We start from the raw sequence: 15095 nt of genomic DNA on the forward strand, positions 1-15095 counted from the left end.
TCACATATCCTAGACACCAATGCCTATCGGATGTTATGACATTCGCACATTCACTTTATTTGAAGCTTTTGGATTGTTTCAATGGCGTTCATATCAATGACCAAATGAGTCCAAATGAATGCAACATTGTAATAATTATATTAATATTATTGCAATTTTGTCCACATTCTATTTTTTTAAATAAAAATACTGCAAATTCGAATTTAATTTATCTTTGGGTCATACCTGTTGCTCAACCGAGACCCAGTTACATGTATTTTGTTTTCCATTAACTTCAGGGGTCCAGTCTAAACTAATGACTTTTTCTCTCAGCATTGAGAACATTTCAGAACACGTTTATTTGCATGTACACAACATCACCATAGTCCATGGCCTTCAGTAGCTTTATGCCACACACTCAGCACTGAACTTCCTCTTCTGCTGAAGTAAAATACATGATTTATTAACATATTTTATTAATATTTTAGCTAATAACTCATATGTGCCATGTACACATTCAAGGACTTCAAAGTACAAAGAGGGGAGAGCAAATCATGCAAACAAGGGTGTGTTGTCTCGTGTCATGTGAGCTGGGAAAGCCACACATGTCAAGCAAAACAGAATGTCCGAGGTTGCAGTCGAATAGTCCAAAAATCAGCTCCTAACGTCTATCCCTACGTCTATCCCTTGACCTCTGTGTGAAACGTCACGGGGTTAAGGGATAGTGGATAGGAGAATTCAAAAGGATTTAGGAGAAGAGACTGCGGTACTTTAGAGAATCCGACTGCAGTTTAGTTGTTACAGCTGGTGGATGTCAAGCACACTTAAACTACTTTATATTAGCCCACTGTTTGTTAGTTTAATCTAAAGCACAGTAGCATTAGATACTCAAGCAGTTACATGAACTTTGTTGAGTAAAAAAAGACTAAATTTCCCTAGCAAATCATTGAAGCATCTGGTTCCTGTTGCTATCGCCAGTGCTTATCTTGACCCCACCTCATTGGTCCAGACTGAAATATCTTGGCAATAATCGGATTGGATTTGAATAAACTTTGGTTAAGGCTTTCACAGTCCCCATAGGATGGATCATTGCTGTAGATGTTCGTTATGTACTGCTCTTGTTTACATTGTTTTCCCCAATGGGATGTGAGGTTGAAAGCATGTATGCACATTCTTCCTCTGTTTCTCCTTTCAGCGACATTCACACTTCCAAGAACTTATCAGCTGTTAGTTACTTGACATCCACAGCCACCTCTTCTGCCCTGCAATAACCTAACTACCATCACCCCCCCCCCCCACGTGTTCTTCATTCAATTTATTAACATTCCAGCTTCATTTCCCCATGCATCTAGCCTTAGTGTGCATCCGTCTTAGCATAGTTTCAAGGTTCAAGTTACATTACAAGCTCTTTATTTTTATAATAACAACAATTACAGAGAGCAGTCCCTCTAATCATGCTCAATCACATTTCATTTTCTCTGTTCTTCTTTATAAAATGTGATCTATTTGTCTCACACAATATATATAAGGAGACTTAATGGTAAAAAAACAAACACATTATCAACTAACTATTGGATTTGATTATCAACAAAAAACACACCAAGAAACCATCTTCTAAACATATCATTACAACAGTTTTGAAACCAACCGTCTTCAAACAGTATATGGCCAATTTAATATCCGGCAGAGGGACAACATCATTAGTTTGATTTAAACATAAGACAATCTTATTGTGTTAGAAATAGAGGTTTGGAAGAGCATGTAAATATAAAAATTGCTTATTCTTCTTCAGTTGGATCAGGAAAAGCATAGAAATAACGAAGTCCCAGAACCTCAGAAAAAGATGGAGGCCAAGGAGACCAGCAGGAGGATGACACAGGGAGCAGTGGGCAGGGCACTGTTACACAAGTTCCCTTCACAGCAAGCCATGGCACCGCCACATGCTATGCTGCTTTGGCAACCCTTGGTTACCATGGTATAACCTGCAAAAAGAAATATATGAAACCAGTTCACAAAACAAGATTATTGTATGATGGTTGTTTTTTGTGAGTGGAATATTACAGTTGCAATCTAAATTATTCAATCCCCATTGCACATTATTTATTGTTTATTTGCAAAATGTACAATTCCTCAGCTGTTTACAATGAACAAATTACACAATAACTGTTTAAGTAGATTCAATTGAACTAATATTCTAAGGCTTTTTAACCAAATTCAACACAAAATGCTAATTAAAAAAACTAATCAAAATTCAATATGCAACCCCTTCTTGACAAGCATCTTCAGTACTTAGTGGAGCACCCTTTTGCTGTTATGACCTGCTGCAAACGTGATGCATAGCCAGACACCAGCTTCTGACAGCGCTCCTGAGGAATCTTAGCCCATTCCTCACGGGCAATGACCTCCCACCAGAGATTCTCAATGGGGTTCATAGAGTCAGACGACTGTGTCATGTCTAAGAAACTTATTGTGAAAGTTTATTCTTTATGTTAGTTTTGTCATGTCCCTTTGTCCTGTGCTTTATGTTTATTTTAATAAGTAATTCTCACTCTCATTTCAGGCCTCCACGCTCCCCGCCCCTATCTTTCTCCTTCGTCCGTGATTGTTTTCCCCGCCATGATTGTTTCCACCTGTTCCCCTTACCCTGTGTATATATTGTGCTAGTTCCCTCCTGTCCATTGCCAGTTAGTTTCCTCATTTAGGACAAACGTACAAGCCTACTCCGAAGACATATTACGTACCTCTAAGCTCATGATCATAGTCCTTGTTTTTCCTCGAATTAGTGTTATTGTTTTCCCTGTTTTGTTACTGTGTCTAAACCAGTAAAGTCTTTATTTTGACCTGAGTCTGAGTTGAGTCGTGCTTTTGAGTTCATGCCTCAGAGTTCACTCCTTGACAGACTGTGACGGCCACTCTAGAATCTTCCATTTCTTCTTCAGAAACCAAGCCTTGGTTGACTTTGAGGTATGCTTAGGATCATTAATAAACTTAATGTGCAAAGGGGGTTGAATCATTTAGATTGCAACTGTATCTTTAGAAATGTATTAGGTGAATGAACAACTAACCGTCTATTCTGAGAGAGAAACACCGGTTGAAGATGACTGGACAAGATTTGGTGTCAATGCAGGATTTAGGGTCGGTGGCGGTGCATGTGTAGCATCTTAATCCACAGGCTGTACATATACACAAAAAACACACCAGGTGAAAACATGCCAATGATGCAGGGTTGGGGAAGCTACTGTACCAATTCAACAACCTGGAACACTTTAAACTACAGCAAAAATACCCTAGGGAGAAATGTAGTTAGGTTAATTAAAGTATTTTAAATTACTTTGTAAAACTATGATCAAACAAACAACATATTGTACAAAAAAGTCACATGCCAGCAGAAATTGTCACTCAATTGAGTTCAAAGAGCAATGAGCCCCCATGTCCACAGGTCATACATGACCCCAAAAGATAAAATAGCCGGCTTATCATGGGAAAGTGTAAGGCGTGTCTGATATGGTTTTGTTTGCAAGTGTGCAAAGGTGGCTCTTTTGTATTTGCATTGCCAAGTGAAAGAAAAAGGGAAGGTCAAAGGAAGTTTAAATAAAGTAAAATAAAATGGCCCATAGTTATTTTTAGTTCCAATTGTTAAATATACAATATATGTGAAACAGTCATCCTTTTTCAAAATCACTACAACAGTGTGATCAATCTTTTCAAAGTGAATATGCATGTTTCCAAAAATATCTAACTTGTTACTTTTGAAACCACTTTTCAGCTCTTATAATACACTTTAACATCAACATATTACCTTGCTTCATGTTTTAATGTTCAGTCAGTGCACATGAGTCTAAATCAAAAGCTGTTCTTACCTGCAGACAGAGTAATAAACAGGATCAGAGCACCAAAAAGCTTCATCATGAACAGAGAGAAAAACAGATTTGCCAAGTGAGAGCGGGACTGTAGAGTACCCTTCCTCTTTCAGCCAGTCTTTAAGATCTTGATCATTTGCATTTCCTCACAATGACTCCTCCCAAGTGACCGGAATAATTCCCCCTCCTAAATTGACCCCATTATTCCTGAGACAGCCATGAGACCCTAACGCTTTGAGAAAGATGTTGAGATCATCCTTGGTGGCAGAACAAAATACAACATTCTGAGAGTTAAAAGTGTACAAATGTACCTAAGATTGACTTCTTTAGTTGTTCCCTTGGTTTGCCCCTCGACAAATACTGAGAAAGCACTTTCACGTCCCTTTTTTAAGGTTAAAAATATACTCTTACACAGGCACTAAGTTACCAGAACAATTCAAGCTCTGCAAAAAAGATAGAAATATTTCAAACCACATGGAAAACCAAGTGACCTTACTTGTTGCCCCAAGAGTCAACCTCTGACTAGTGTTCCAGACAGTTTCTTCAGTTTGATACAGTTAAAGTGTGTTTAAACTGACCATTATTATTTTGTTACAAACTCAGTGTCCTGTTCAGAAGATGTTGACCCCAACTCACAAATAATAGGGTAATAATGAAATATTGATGCTTTAACATTTATTAATATCTGAAACATTTTGGCATGTTAATAGAAATAAATATTGATTTGTTTTAAAATAACAATGAGTTCCTATTAATTATCTGATTGTATAATTTTGTTTATTATTGTCTTGCAATGATTTGCATAGTGTGGGGCCTATCAAGATTGCATATTTTGCACTCAGCAACTTTGTAATATACTCAACAATTCAAAAAAACACAACGATAGAGTTAAATGCTATATTTGTTTTGCTGATAATAAAACACAATGAAGTATCTTGAGGGCTTGTTCCATACATTTTTTTAACAGAATTGTCATCTTAGTGCTTTCTCATATATATATATATATATATGAGAAAGCACTAAGATGCCCCCAGTGTTCATCTATCATTTCAATCTAAATTCTCCACTTTCTTCTTACACATTACGTTTCAGCATAGCAGTTCAGCGTCAGCATTTTAGCATAAAGCATTCCCACTAGCAATTTCTTCAGGAATTGCATTCTCTAGTCTAAATTCCTTGCTCGAAAAATAATTCTGCCGTACAAGCTATAGTCAGTATTGTTTTGTAAAATGTTTAAGTCACTATATATAGAACTGTTACGGGATCAGAGTATCTTTTTAACATTATTCTGACATTTTTGTCAGTTGACATTGTTTTTGTAAATCAGGAGCCTTTTTGTTGCGTTCTTGCCTTCTTGATACTACCACCAGATGTTGCCATAGTCATAAATGTTCCAAGCTTACATGCGTTGGCTTTGACTTGTAAATTAGCAACATTTCTAAATGAAAAAAAAGCATTATTTGGAATAATATAAGAAATATGTTTTTAAACATAAAAACACTACATTAACTTCTGTAAGAAATACGTTTCTGATACATTTAAAGGGATTTCTTCATTATATTTAATAAATTAACTGGCCAATATTTAAACATACAAAGTTTTAGATTTCATAAATTTGGGTATATCCTCTCTGACACATCATAGTTTAACATGCTAAAGGAAAGTGTTTCTAATTGAATGTGTGCTTCATGCAGAAACATGTTATTGGTCTAGAATAGATGAATACCTTATAGAGAAGTTCAGCAAATGTTTTCTGCCTTTTTATTTATGCTGTTGATCAAAAGTAACTCCATTTATTTTAACAGTCCAAACATCTTAGTCCGCTGATCTGCTCATTAATTCTGAGCAATTTACATATAATGTATTAATTTCCTCAATATTGTTAATGTTCTATGTCCTGTTTTGTCACACATTTTCTTATTATGGCTTCATGACAAAACTGCCGTTGCTGTACATAGTAATGTGAAATGCAGAACAAATCTAATGTGAAATGCAGAACAAATCAATTAAACAATGACATAATCCATAATGTTGTGCTTTATTGAACACATTTCGAGATGCATTAGGCGCTATACAAATGTAATTTATTATTATTATTATTATTATTATTATTATTATTATTCATTTACAGCTTTTATACGTCCGGAAATGTGTTTATTCTTCTAGGGTTCCAAAAAAAGAAGACACATTTTGTTAAGCTGTAGCTGCTCGGGTGCCTCAGAGAAAGACGGTGATGATGGCCGAGGAGAGCAGCAGGAGGAGTGGACTGCTGCCGGCGGGCAGGGCGCTGTTACACAGGTCGTATGAACAGCACTTAAAGGGATCAACACATGCCTCGCTGGGAATGCAACCCAAGGCTTTCACACCTGCAAGGTGCGATATAAAGAAACTCAGTTTAAACAAGCCACCAAGCATTTGAAGAGAAATATAGCACTGATGATCTATTTGAAGGGCTAACTCACCCATGTACTCGGCGCTGAAACAACGGTTAAATCCGGAAGGACAAGTCATCACCGTTGAGCAGCTAATAGTTGCATCACATCTGTGGCATTTCAACCCATAGGCTATACAGAAATGGAGAAAAGTGGAAAACGTTGTTCAGGATACACATAATGTAATGCTCTTTTTATCACCATCCTCCAAAAATCACAATAAAAATGTATTTTGCTTCCAATACTTTTGCTTAGTTGTAGTTTATGAAAATAGGTCTATTAAATCAAAGTATAGATGCACAGCTAAATATTTTTTAATCTGATACAAAATACATGCCTTTAAATTCATTATAAAAGAATGTGCCATATCAAACTACTGCAACATAATTCCAGGTCACCATCAGATAACTTAGAAAAAAACTTACATTTCTTTTTGTTTCAACATGAAGCCAATATATCAGTTGTTTTTACCTGCAGACAGTGTCATGAAGAGGATCAGAGCTCCATAAAAATGCATCTTGAACAGAGAGGAAATCACACCTTAAATAACCCGTGTAGGAGAAAAACTGGAGGGAAAATGACAACCCCATCAATGCTCTTCCAATTTATAGTCCTTCAAACATGAAAACTTATTTCCCTCACTAGCCTCCTCCCAAAGTGATCACATTACCCCAGAGACAGCCGTGCACCAAACCGGTTTCTGTTGGTTTCCATCAGACTATGCCCATAATAAGAGTGTCTTATATGGCACACCTTGATAACTGATGTGTTGTGTTTTGCTTTCAGCAGGAGGGCGGGGGAGCCTCGCTGCGAGGAAGCAGTGTGTGGACCTGTCAGCCAGTGGCGTCAATTCAGCCAAAGCTAAGGTATGGCAAGGTTACTAGTCACATGACTTAACTACAGTATCAATCAATATACATGCCCAGCAAATAATCATAACAAAAGTGACAAGTCTGCTATGTAGCTTTTCTGTGTGGTTAGGAAAATTTGAACTTTTTCAAATGCAGCCTCACTCACATCCCGCTAGCGCAAGTAACTATGGACACAAACACTTAACTACGCACGTCAATCAATCAATTCAGTCAAATGCGCCGTTACGCATCCGTTTTCAGCACCATGGATAGCAAGCGGCAGGGTTAGACAGCAGTAATAGCCTTTCTGACACAATTTCACTCTTTCTGTTCACTTCATTCACTATGTAATTGCAACAATATCACGTGAACATACCAGGTAAACTGCTGTAAACTGTTAAAGTCCAAATATAAAGAGGAGAGGGAGGGAGGGAGGGAGGGAGAGAGGAGAGGGAGGGAGGGAGAAGAAAAGAGAAAGAGAAATCATATTAATAAGATGTTTGGGTATCTTACTTTGAGATGAACTTTATTAATTATTCCACAAGTGGATAACGGCGGGTCCTCAAAGCAGCAAAGTTATTGACGAGTTAATCTGCGTCCAGGGATTTTACGACAGCAGGCTCAACAGCCATCAACATGAGGTTTGTGAGCCTGTCATCGCTCATGGTGGTCCGCAGGTAAGTCTTGACTCTTTTTAAAACGGAAAAGAATCTTTCGTTGGATGCAGTGGAGACAGGAATTGTTGCTGCGATCTTGAATAGCTTGATGACCTCTGAAAAAGCGACAGACATGGTCTTCAGTCGTGTCAAAGCCAGCATTATGTTTTTCTCCTCCTCCACGTCCTCCTTCATCTCAAGTTCAAGGAAAGCTTTTGCTGTGTGACACTGGGAACTGAGAAGGGTGGTGTCGATCAGTTCATCATAGAGTTGTGCAAACTGTTCCATTTTAACTACATCCATGAAATGGGGAGATGAACAATCAAATGCCTGGATAGCATTAAGTAGCTCATCATTATCTGTAAATCGGCGATCTAACTCAGAGATGAAGCGGTCCAGTGTTTCAAAGTATAGTCTTTTTTCTTGGTCATCTCCTGTTTGTCTCTGGCCACTGGATGATCCGACAATAAACCCTGCCAAGGCTTTGGACACACTCCGTGCTCTTGCTGGTCGCAGAGGGGCAGTGTCGCTGCTTGGGAGGCCGAGCTCTGTGGAAAATGCCTTGGCTCTGCTCAGTGTGTCCTGGTACTCTTTATCTGACCTCATCTTTTCCAGCTGGGCCTTAGTACTCCGTATGAGGTTGGAAGCCATCGTGATTGCAATGTCTTTTGTCTGAAGCTGTTCAGACAGTCCATAAGTGAGATTTAAGATTTTTTCTAGGACATGAAGACGCACAACAAAAGTGACTGTCAGCATATTTGTCCGAAGTCCAGCAGCTTCAGTTGAACCCTCTGCATGAGCGTCAATAGTGGCATCTAACACAGCTAGTATAGCCTCGTAGCGCAGTTTTATCTTCTGTAGAGCCCTATACCAATACAGCCACCGAGTGGGACAGGTGCGCTCCAAGTGCAGTATTTTGTTGTGTCCCAACTTCTTTTGAGCCTCAATGAAAAGCATGTGTCTGGTATTGCTATTTGCAATACAAGTATATAGTGTTTGAACAACACCAAAAAACTCTGCCATCTCTGGTATTTCAGTTATCGAGCTCACAAGCACAAGATTTAGTCTATGTGCATGACAGTGTATATACGCTGCATGCGGCACTTTTTCACGTATTAAAGCCTGCACTCCACGCACATTACCCCGCATAACACTTGCACCATCGTAGCATTGTGCAACACACAGCTGAATATCTAAACTCGATAATTCCTTTATTATTTTCTGGGCCAGGGATTCAGCTGTCAGGTCCTTCATGTGATAGGTTCCAATGGCTCTTTCCTTTATAATCCCGTCATGTACATAACGGATCAAAATGGCCAGCTGCTCCTTCTTAGACAGGTCTTTCGTTTCATCCACTAACACTGAAAAGTACCGTGCTTCTCCTACTTCATTTATGATTATACTTCTGATATTTTCCCCAATAACTCTCACCATATCATTCTGGGCTTCTGGGGAAGAATAGTGCGCATACCTGCGTTCCTGTTTGCTTTTCACGTTCCTGTCATCTGTTGCAATAACGTCCAAAAGTTCAAGGAAATTTCCTTTATTTTCATCCTCATCTCTCTCGTTATGGCCACGGAGAGGGAGGGCCTGTCTTCCCAGAAATGACGTGATTTTGAACAAGGATTTGACGTGAGCCCGGTTCTCCTGCACCTCATCTGTCCTGTTTGCGTCAATCCGACTTGCGATTGATTCCTTATGTCCGCTGATCACAGCCTTAAAGTTAGACCACGCTAATGCAGCACAATTGTGTCTACTGCTCCCTTGATGATCCCGGAGATTTTTTTTCATGTTCTTCCAACATGTGTATCCAGTGTCTATGAACACACGCAGTCCATGCCTGTCACCTGTTAAAGTTGAGGCTCCTCCAAAATGACGGCATGCAAAGCAATAAACTGCATCTTCTTGCGCAGAATATTCAACCCAGTCATATTCCTGATACACACTGACATTAAAGCGTCTTCCATTTCTAGTTGGGAAGTGGGTCAAACGAGGACGCCTGAGTCCGTCTGTTTTACATCCACTAATATCCTTCTTCTCTGCTCCAGTTGACCCAGAGGCTGCTACTGCTGCTGCACCCGGGCCTTGACCTTCCTTATCGCTGTCCACGTCTGATCCAGCTCTTTCAATCTGAGAAATTGGTGGGGACTCAGACTCGGATTCAATTCGAGAAGTCGGTGTGGACGAGTTCTCAGCCTCCATGCATGTAGTCTCCGTCTCCCTGTTAGCATCTGCATCCCCGGCGCAGGTGCTGGAGTGGCTAACAGCCTCGTTAACAGCTTGAATCCCACCTTCACTACCTGGTCCTTCTCCCTCTGCTGCTGGGGCAACATTGGAGCCATCACCTTCACCTGCCTTTTTTTTGATAAAAAAAGATTCTAAAGTTCTTTGCTTTCTTTTCATTTTAGTTAATTAGCTTAGCCGAAAAATAAAAAAAACCGCGATAACATGACCCGCTCTGACCTCCGGCGGCTTCTCGTCAGGAGATACCACATTTCAAGATAGGGAGGGGGGATACGTTACGATAAGTATTGGGAAAGATAATATCTAGACTAGAGAAATCGATTGTGTTGTTCTGATTTTCATTTGTATTTAATTTATATGTATTAAATAATAGAATAATCAATACAAATTGACACAGAGTAATTCCATAAATTTATTTTTTTAAAACGAACATTTACATTTTCCCCTGGAGCCAAGGTGTGGCAGCTGCCATACCTTGCCATACCCAATTGACGCCTCTGCTGTCAGCGCAACTTACATGATGCCGAATTTAACAAACACATTTAAATAATTGGTTAAACTGCCTAATAATAAGGACGATCGTCCGTTCTGTGATTCTCCAGAGCACACATGTTATGATATTAGGGTCATGCAGAGTGAGATGAGATCGCTGTCCCTTTAAGAGAGAGAGAGAGAGAAGAGAGGGGTGTGGCTTGTGCATGTGTGTTTGTGGATGGTAGAGCGAGTGAGGGAACGTGTGTATGTTTCTGGAAGTGAAAAGAGGAAGCAGAAAAACCGAGGTCTGTGATGTATTTTATGAAACAGAAGAAAAGCTAATTAAATGCAACGGCCTCCCAAGAAGAGCTCGCCTCTCTCCAGTCATTTAAGCTAAAGTGGGTTATTGAACCTGAAGCTTGTTGCTTCTGCCCTCCTCGACTACGGTCTGGGAGCCGACAGGAAAGTTCAACACACAGATGGCCAGTCCGCCCCTTTGTAGCATATTATTTAGATAAGAGATGAGCAGATCGCCACTGGGCTTTCAACTAAATACACAGCCACGCAAAAACTGCGGCATTTGTACAGCTCCTTATGGGTAGGCCTACTGCAATTTGTGAAGTGCTTTCCTCCGTGGTGAAACAATCAGCACTGCACTACGGAGGAAAGCGGCAGAATGTCACCTGGAGTTAAAGAGAGCGGGGCTGCGTTGCGTGCATTTATTCCTTCTGCAGGTAACGGGGAGACGCGCTCTGGCAGCGGTCTCGTTCAGGATCCGAAAATACAATTTCAATATTTTGCACACTTATTCCACTTATTCCTAGTGTGCCACATCACAGACCTCGGTTTTTCTGCTTCCTCGTTTCACTTCCAGAAACATACACACGTTCCCTCACTCACTCTACCATCCACAAACACACATGCACAAGCCACACCCCTCTCTCTCTCTCTCTCTCTCTCTCTCTCTCTCTCTCTCTCTCTCTCTCTCTCTCTCTCTTAAAGGGACAGCGATCTCATCTCACTCTGCATGATCCCTAATATCATAACATGTGTGCTCTGGAGAATCACAGAACGGACGATCGTCCTTATTATTATGCAGTTTAAACCAATTATTTAAATGTGTTTGTTAAATTCGGCATCATGTAAGTTGCGCTGACAGGTCCACACACTGCTTCCTCGCAGCGAGGCTCCCCCGCCCTCCTGCTGATAGTTCACATGCGTCAAGCTCCTCAACCGCCCCCCCGTTGATAATTCTCGATCGTCGGCACGCTGATAACATATTTTTTTTTAAATGGCACTTCATATAAAAAAGGTTGCCGACCCCTGTTCTAGATGATCACAGGTACAGATATAGCTTGGGGTTTACACCTTACACACTCTCCTAGCTCTCCCACACACACCTTTATAACCCTGACTACGTCACAACTTCCCCGCCCTCCCCCGTCCGCTCCCCCAACCACAGGCCCGCACCTAGACCAGCATCCTGTGCAGCTCTGTGATTGGCAGAGACGGGGGATGCCTGAGTGACACCCTCAGCCTCCTTTCAGGGTCGCTACAATATATATCACTCAGTATAACAGGCCTACTCTCTTTATTTGCTTTAGTTTAGTAGATAACTACAAACAAAGAGTCGATATTTTTCTAAAACCATTCAGTGCTTCACATAATAAAATACACAACGGCTGTAGCCTGTTTTAGGAGCTATAGGTGCGTGTGTGTGGTGTAGCTGTGTGTGGTGCAGTGTGTGCGTATGCAGCGGACAGACAGGTCTCAGTTGGTTTGGTGTCCTCTGCTTACTTTTAATACTTGTAAATAAAACTTTTGGCCCGTAATTTATTTTCCTCATTGTAGCGACCAGAGAGGGGAGAGGGGGGGGGGGATATATCCAGTCTCTGATAGTGTTACGTTATTATGAGAGTGCTCTGTTTGATTCTGAAATTGTATATATTTATATAAATATGTGTGTGTGTGTGTGTGTGTGTGTGTGTGTGTGTCCCCGCATCTTTAGCCTGTTATTGTCTCATTATACCGCACTCTCAATAAATTCAAAGTAAATATATAAGTCGTCATGAACACATCTGTCCACCAGACAGAAGGCTGCTGTGCCTCCTGTCATCATTAATGGACGTCTCTTCAAAATGACCGCTCAGAGGAGAGGAGTTCTCATTTCTCTAACCGCCTGCTTCTTCCCCTCCTCTCTCCTCGGTTCCCCTCCTCGGCTCCTCCGCTGGCATCTCGTGTGGGCGGGACTAAGTCTCGAGGATAGGAGTCGAGGAGGGGAGTTAGAGAAATGAGAAAGGGCCATTTACGCATTTTACGCAGTCCGGTCAGCTCGCTAAACAGAGGGCGGAGCATCAGGTGATTATGCAGAGCTGCGTGTCTCCGTCAGACTCAGCAGCTGATCTGATCTCTCTCTCGCGTCCGGTTACACTTCACTCGCGTTTATGTCCATATCGATCAGATCCAGCTCTCCTGATCGGCCTTTATAGAGAGCACCAATCAAACTATTAAGAGTGAATATCGGCCGATAATGACCGGCGGGGCTCCCCCCGTTGACAGTTCACTGTCTAGCACTGGCTTCGTAGTGCACTGATCGATTAAGCTAAACTAACCTGTAGCTGCTCCCTCCACACTCACAACAACTTCATACAGACATAAATAAAGCAGCTGTATTCGCCATACAGGAAACACACATTTAAAACGGTTTTGTCTGCAGTTTTTGTGTACACACAAGCATTCATCAATGGTTCGGAAAGTGGCGCTGTACCTTAATAATATAAAGGCTTGTATTTGCGTGCATTTCCTGTTCGGAAAGTGGCAGAGTACTGAGAGTGGAGGTGTCCTGAGATTAGCGCCTGCAGGCAGGCTCCATGGACCTGTCAGCTCCGGACTGCGCAAAATGCGTACATGAAGCGCTACGTCATGAACGCAATACATCTACCCTCGTGGGGGCGCGCTCATGTGATTGGCTTATAATTGAGGAGACATCTGATTGGCTATAGATATAAAAAATTACAAGTACGAATCGGCTGAACGTCAGGGGAGTCTCAAAAAATCCACACACGAATGCACAGCGATCCGTGCACAGAAAGCGGTTTGTGTTTGCAGGTTCAGAGGTTTTAAACGGAAAACAAATATGTGAAGATCAAAAAATCCTATTTAAAACTTTTTCCTGTGTTTGGATTTTATTTACATGTATATGAAACGGAACATATTTGTGTTTGCATTGAAAAACACAAGTGTGGATCATTAAATACAAGTGTGAATCCTTCTGTGTGCATGTATGTATCAGGAGACTATTCTGAGCCCATACTCAACGGTCAGCTTCACATTTTATGTCAGAAGTGGGATTGACCAAGTGAGGAGGTGAAAACGATGGAGGAACTGAGGGAGATTATGAAGTCATACATGCAGTATGAGACAGCCAGATTCAAGCGGGAGGAGTGCCGTTTGGGAAACATGGAGCAGCCGTTTTCAGGGATACAGGAACAGGTTTCCCTGATAAAAGAGAACAGACAAAAGGCAGAGCTGGCTGCAGAGCAACAAATGCCTCAGGCCACTCCATCGAGGAAGAAGGGTAAGAAAAGTAAAATGGATCTGGGTGCAGTGGAAGAGGAGGGTCTTGTGAGTCCAGACCAAACATTTCTAGCTGGGTACACACCATACACTCAACAAAGTGAACTCAGTGAGTTGTTGAATCTATTGAATGCATCTTTACCCAATTTAATTGATATATCTGAGTTAGTTGTTTAAACCTAGTTGATTTAAGTAGGGTTTTCTTAAAATGGATACCTGTTGAAGCCACATATGCTGCTCGATTATCTCCAACGCAACACAGCTGTGTAAATCGCACAGGAACTGTGGCGCATGCGCAGAGGATCGCATGAGGGATATGATTGTGACGCGGGCTTTTTTGCGGTGAGGAAGCACAGGAGAAGCTGAAGAAGCAATGGCAGAGACCTGAGCGACATCCAAATGAATATGATTGAGTATGTTTTTCCTATGCAACATTTTAAGTTGGTTTATAAACATGCGGTTAGAATGTGAAATTGAGAGTGTTGTAACTCGCAGAAATATCTGCAATAATTTTAGCATATGGCAGCTAAGGTTGGCTAGCTTGAAAGCTAGCTAACTAAGTTAATGCTAGCCAGCAGGAATACATCACAGTAGCAACCAAACAGTTTTAAATTGAATTAAAAATGACTGACTGACATAAGTACGTTTTGACAGAAGTGTGTTGTGAAATTTCTATTTAATATTGTGAAAGTGGCGCGAAGATCGCTGTTGGTGGGATATGTGTTTGACTGTCATAGAGAGGCGAAGTCCCGCCCATCTACTTCCGACCCATGGGACCCCGGAAGCGGAAAATTATACATTGACGTCAATGGAGAGAGAAAAGTCATCTTTCGATCCCGTTTGAATTGTGCCACGAATGACACATATGATGTTTGTCAAATTAAAAGAACATTTTGCAAGTCAAAAAAATAAAAATGTGTCGTAAAACTGTGAAGTTACAATTTTTTTTGTGTGAAACCGCTCAGTGAACTACAGGTCTCTGATCTCGCACAATACGCGTCACCATCACAAAGATGGCTGTCA

General features: G+C 40.9%; 2 protein-coding genes across 4 annotated transcripts in view; one reads left to right on the plus strand and one right to left on the minus strand.

Moving 5' to 3' along the window:
* Nucleotides 1–1372: 1372 nt before the first annotated feature.
* Nucleotides 1373–4165, minus strand: LOC307044174 (uncharacterized protein). Its single transcript, XM_079689250.1, has 3 exons — nt 3840–4165; nt 3045–3152; nt 1373–1961 (listed from the first exon to the last, which is right to left on the minus strand). The coding sequence occupies exons 1-3, from the start codon at nt 3886–3888 to the stop codon at nt 1813–1815; spliced, it is 306 nt and encodes a 101-aa protein (XP_079545376.1). The 5' UTR covers nt 3889–4165; the 3' UTR covers nt 1373–1812.
* Nucleotides 4166–14418: 10253 nt separating this feature from the next.
* LOC307044351 (uncharacterized protein) overlaps nt 14419–15095 on the plus strand; it is a 54965-nt gene continuing 54288 nt past the window's right edge. For 2 of the 3 annotated variants that reach the window (XM_079689505.1, XM_079689496.1), the window contains exon 1: nt 14423–14481. The gene's annotated coding sequence lies outside the window, so the exon portion shown is untranslated. Of the gene's footprint in view, nt 14486–15095 lie in introns of all 3 variants that reach the window. The other variant, XM_079689495.1, reaches the window with a different exon arrangement.

This window comes from Notothenia rossii (assembly GCF_949606895.1).
Source record: "Notothenia rossii genome assembly, chromosome: 6".
In the NCBI taxonomy this organism is placed as follows: domain Eukaryota; kingdom Metazoa; phylum Chordata; class Actinopteri; order Perciformes; family Nototheniidae; genus Notothenia; species Notothenia rossii.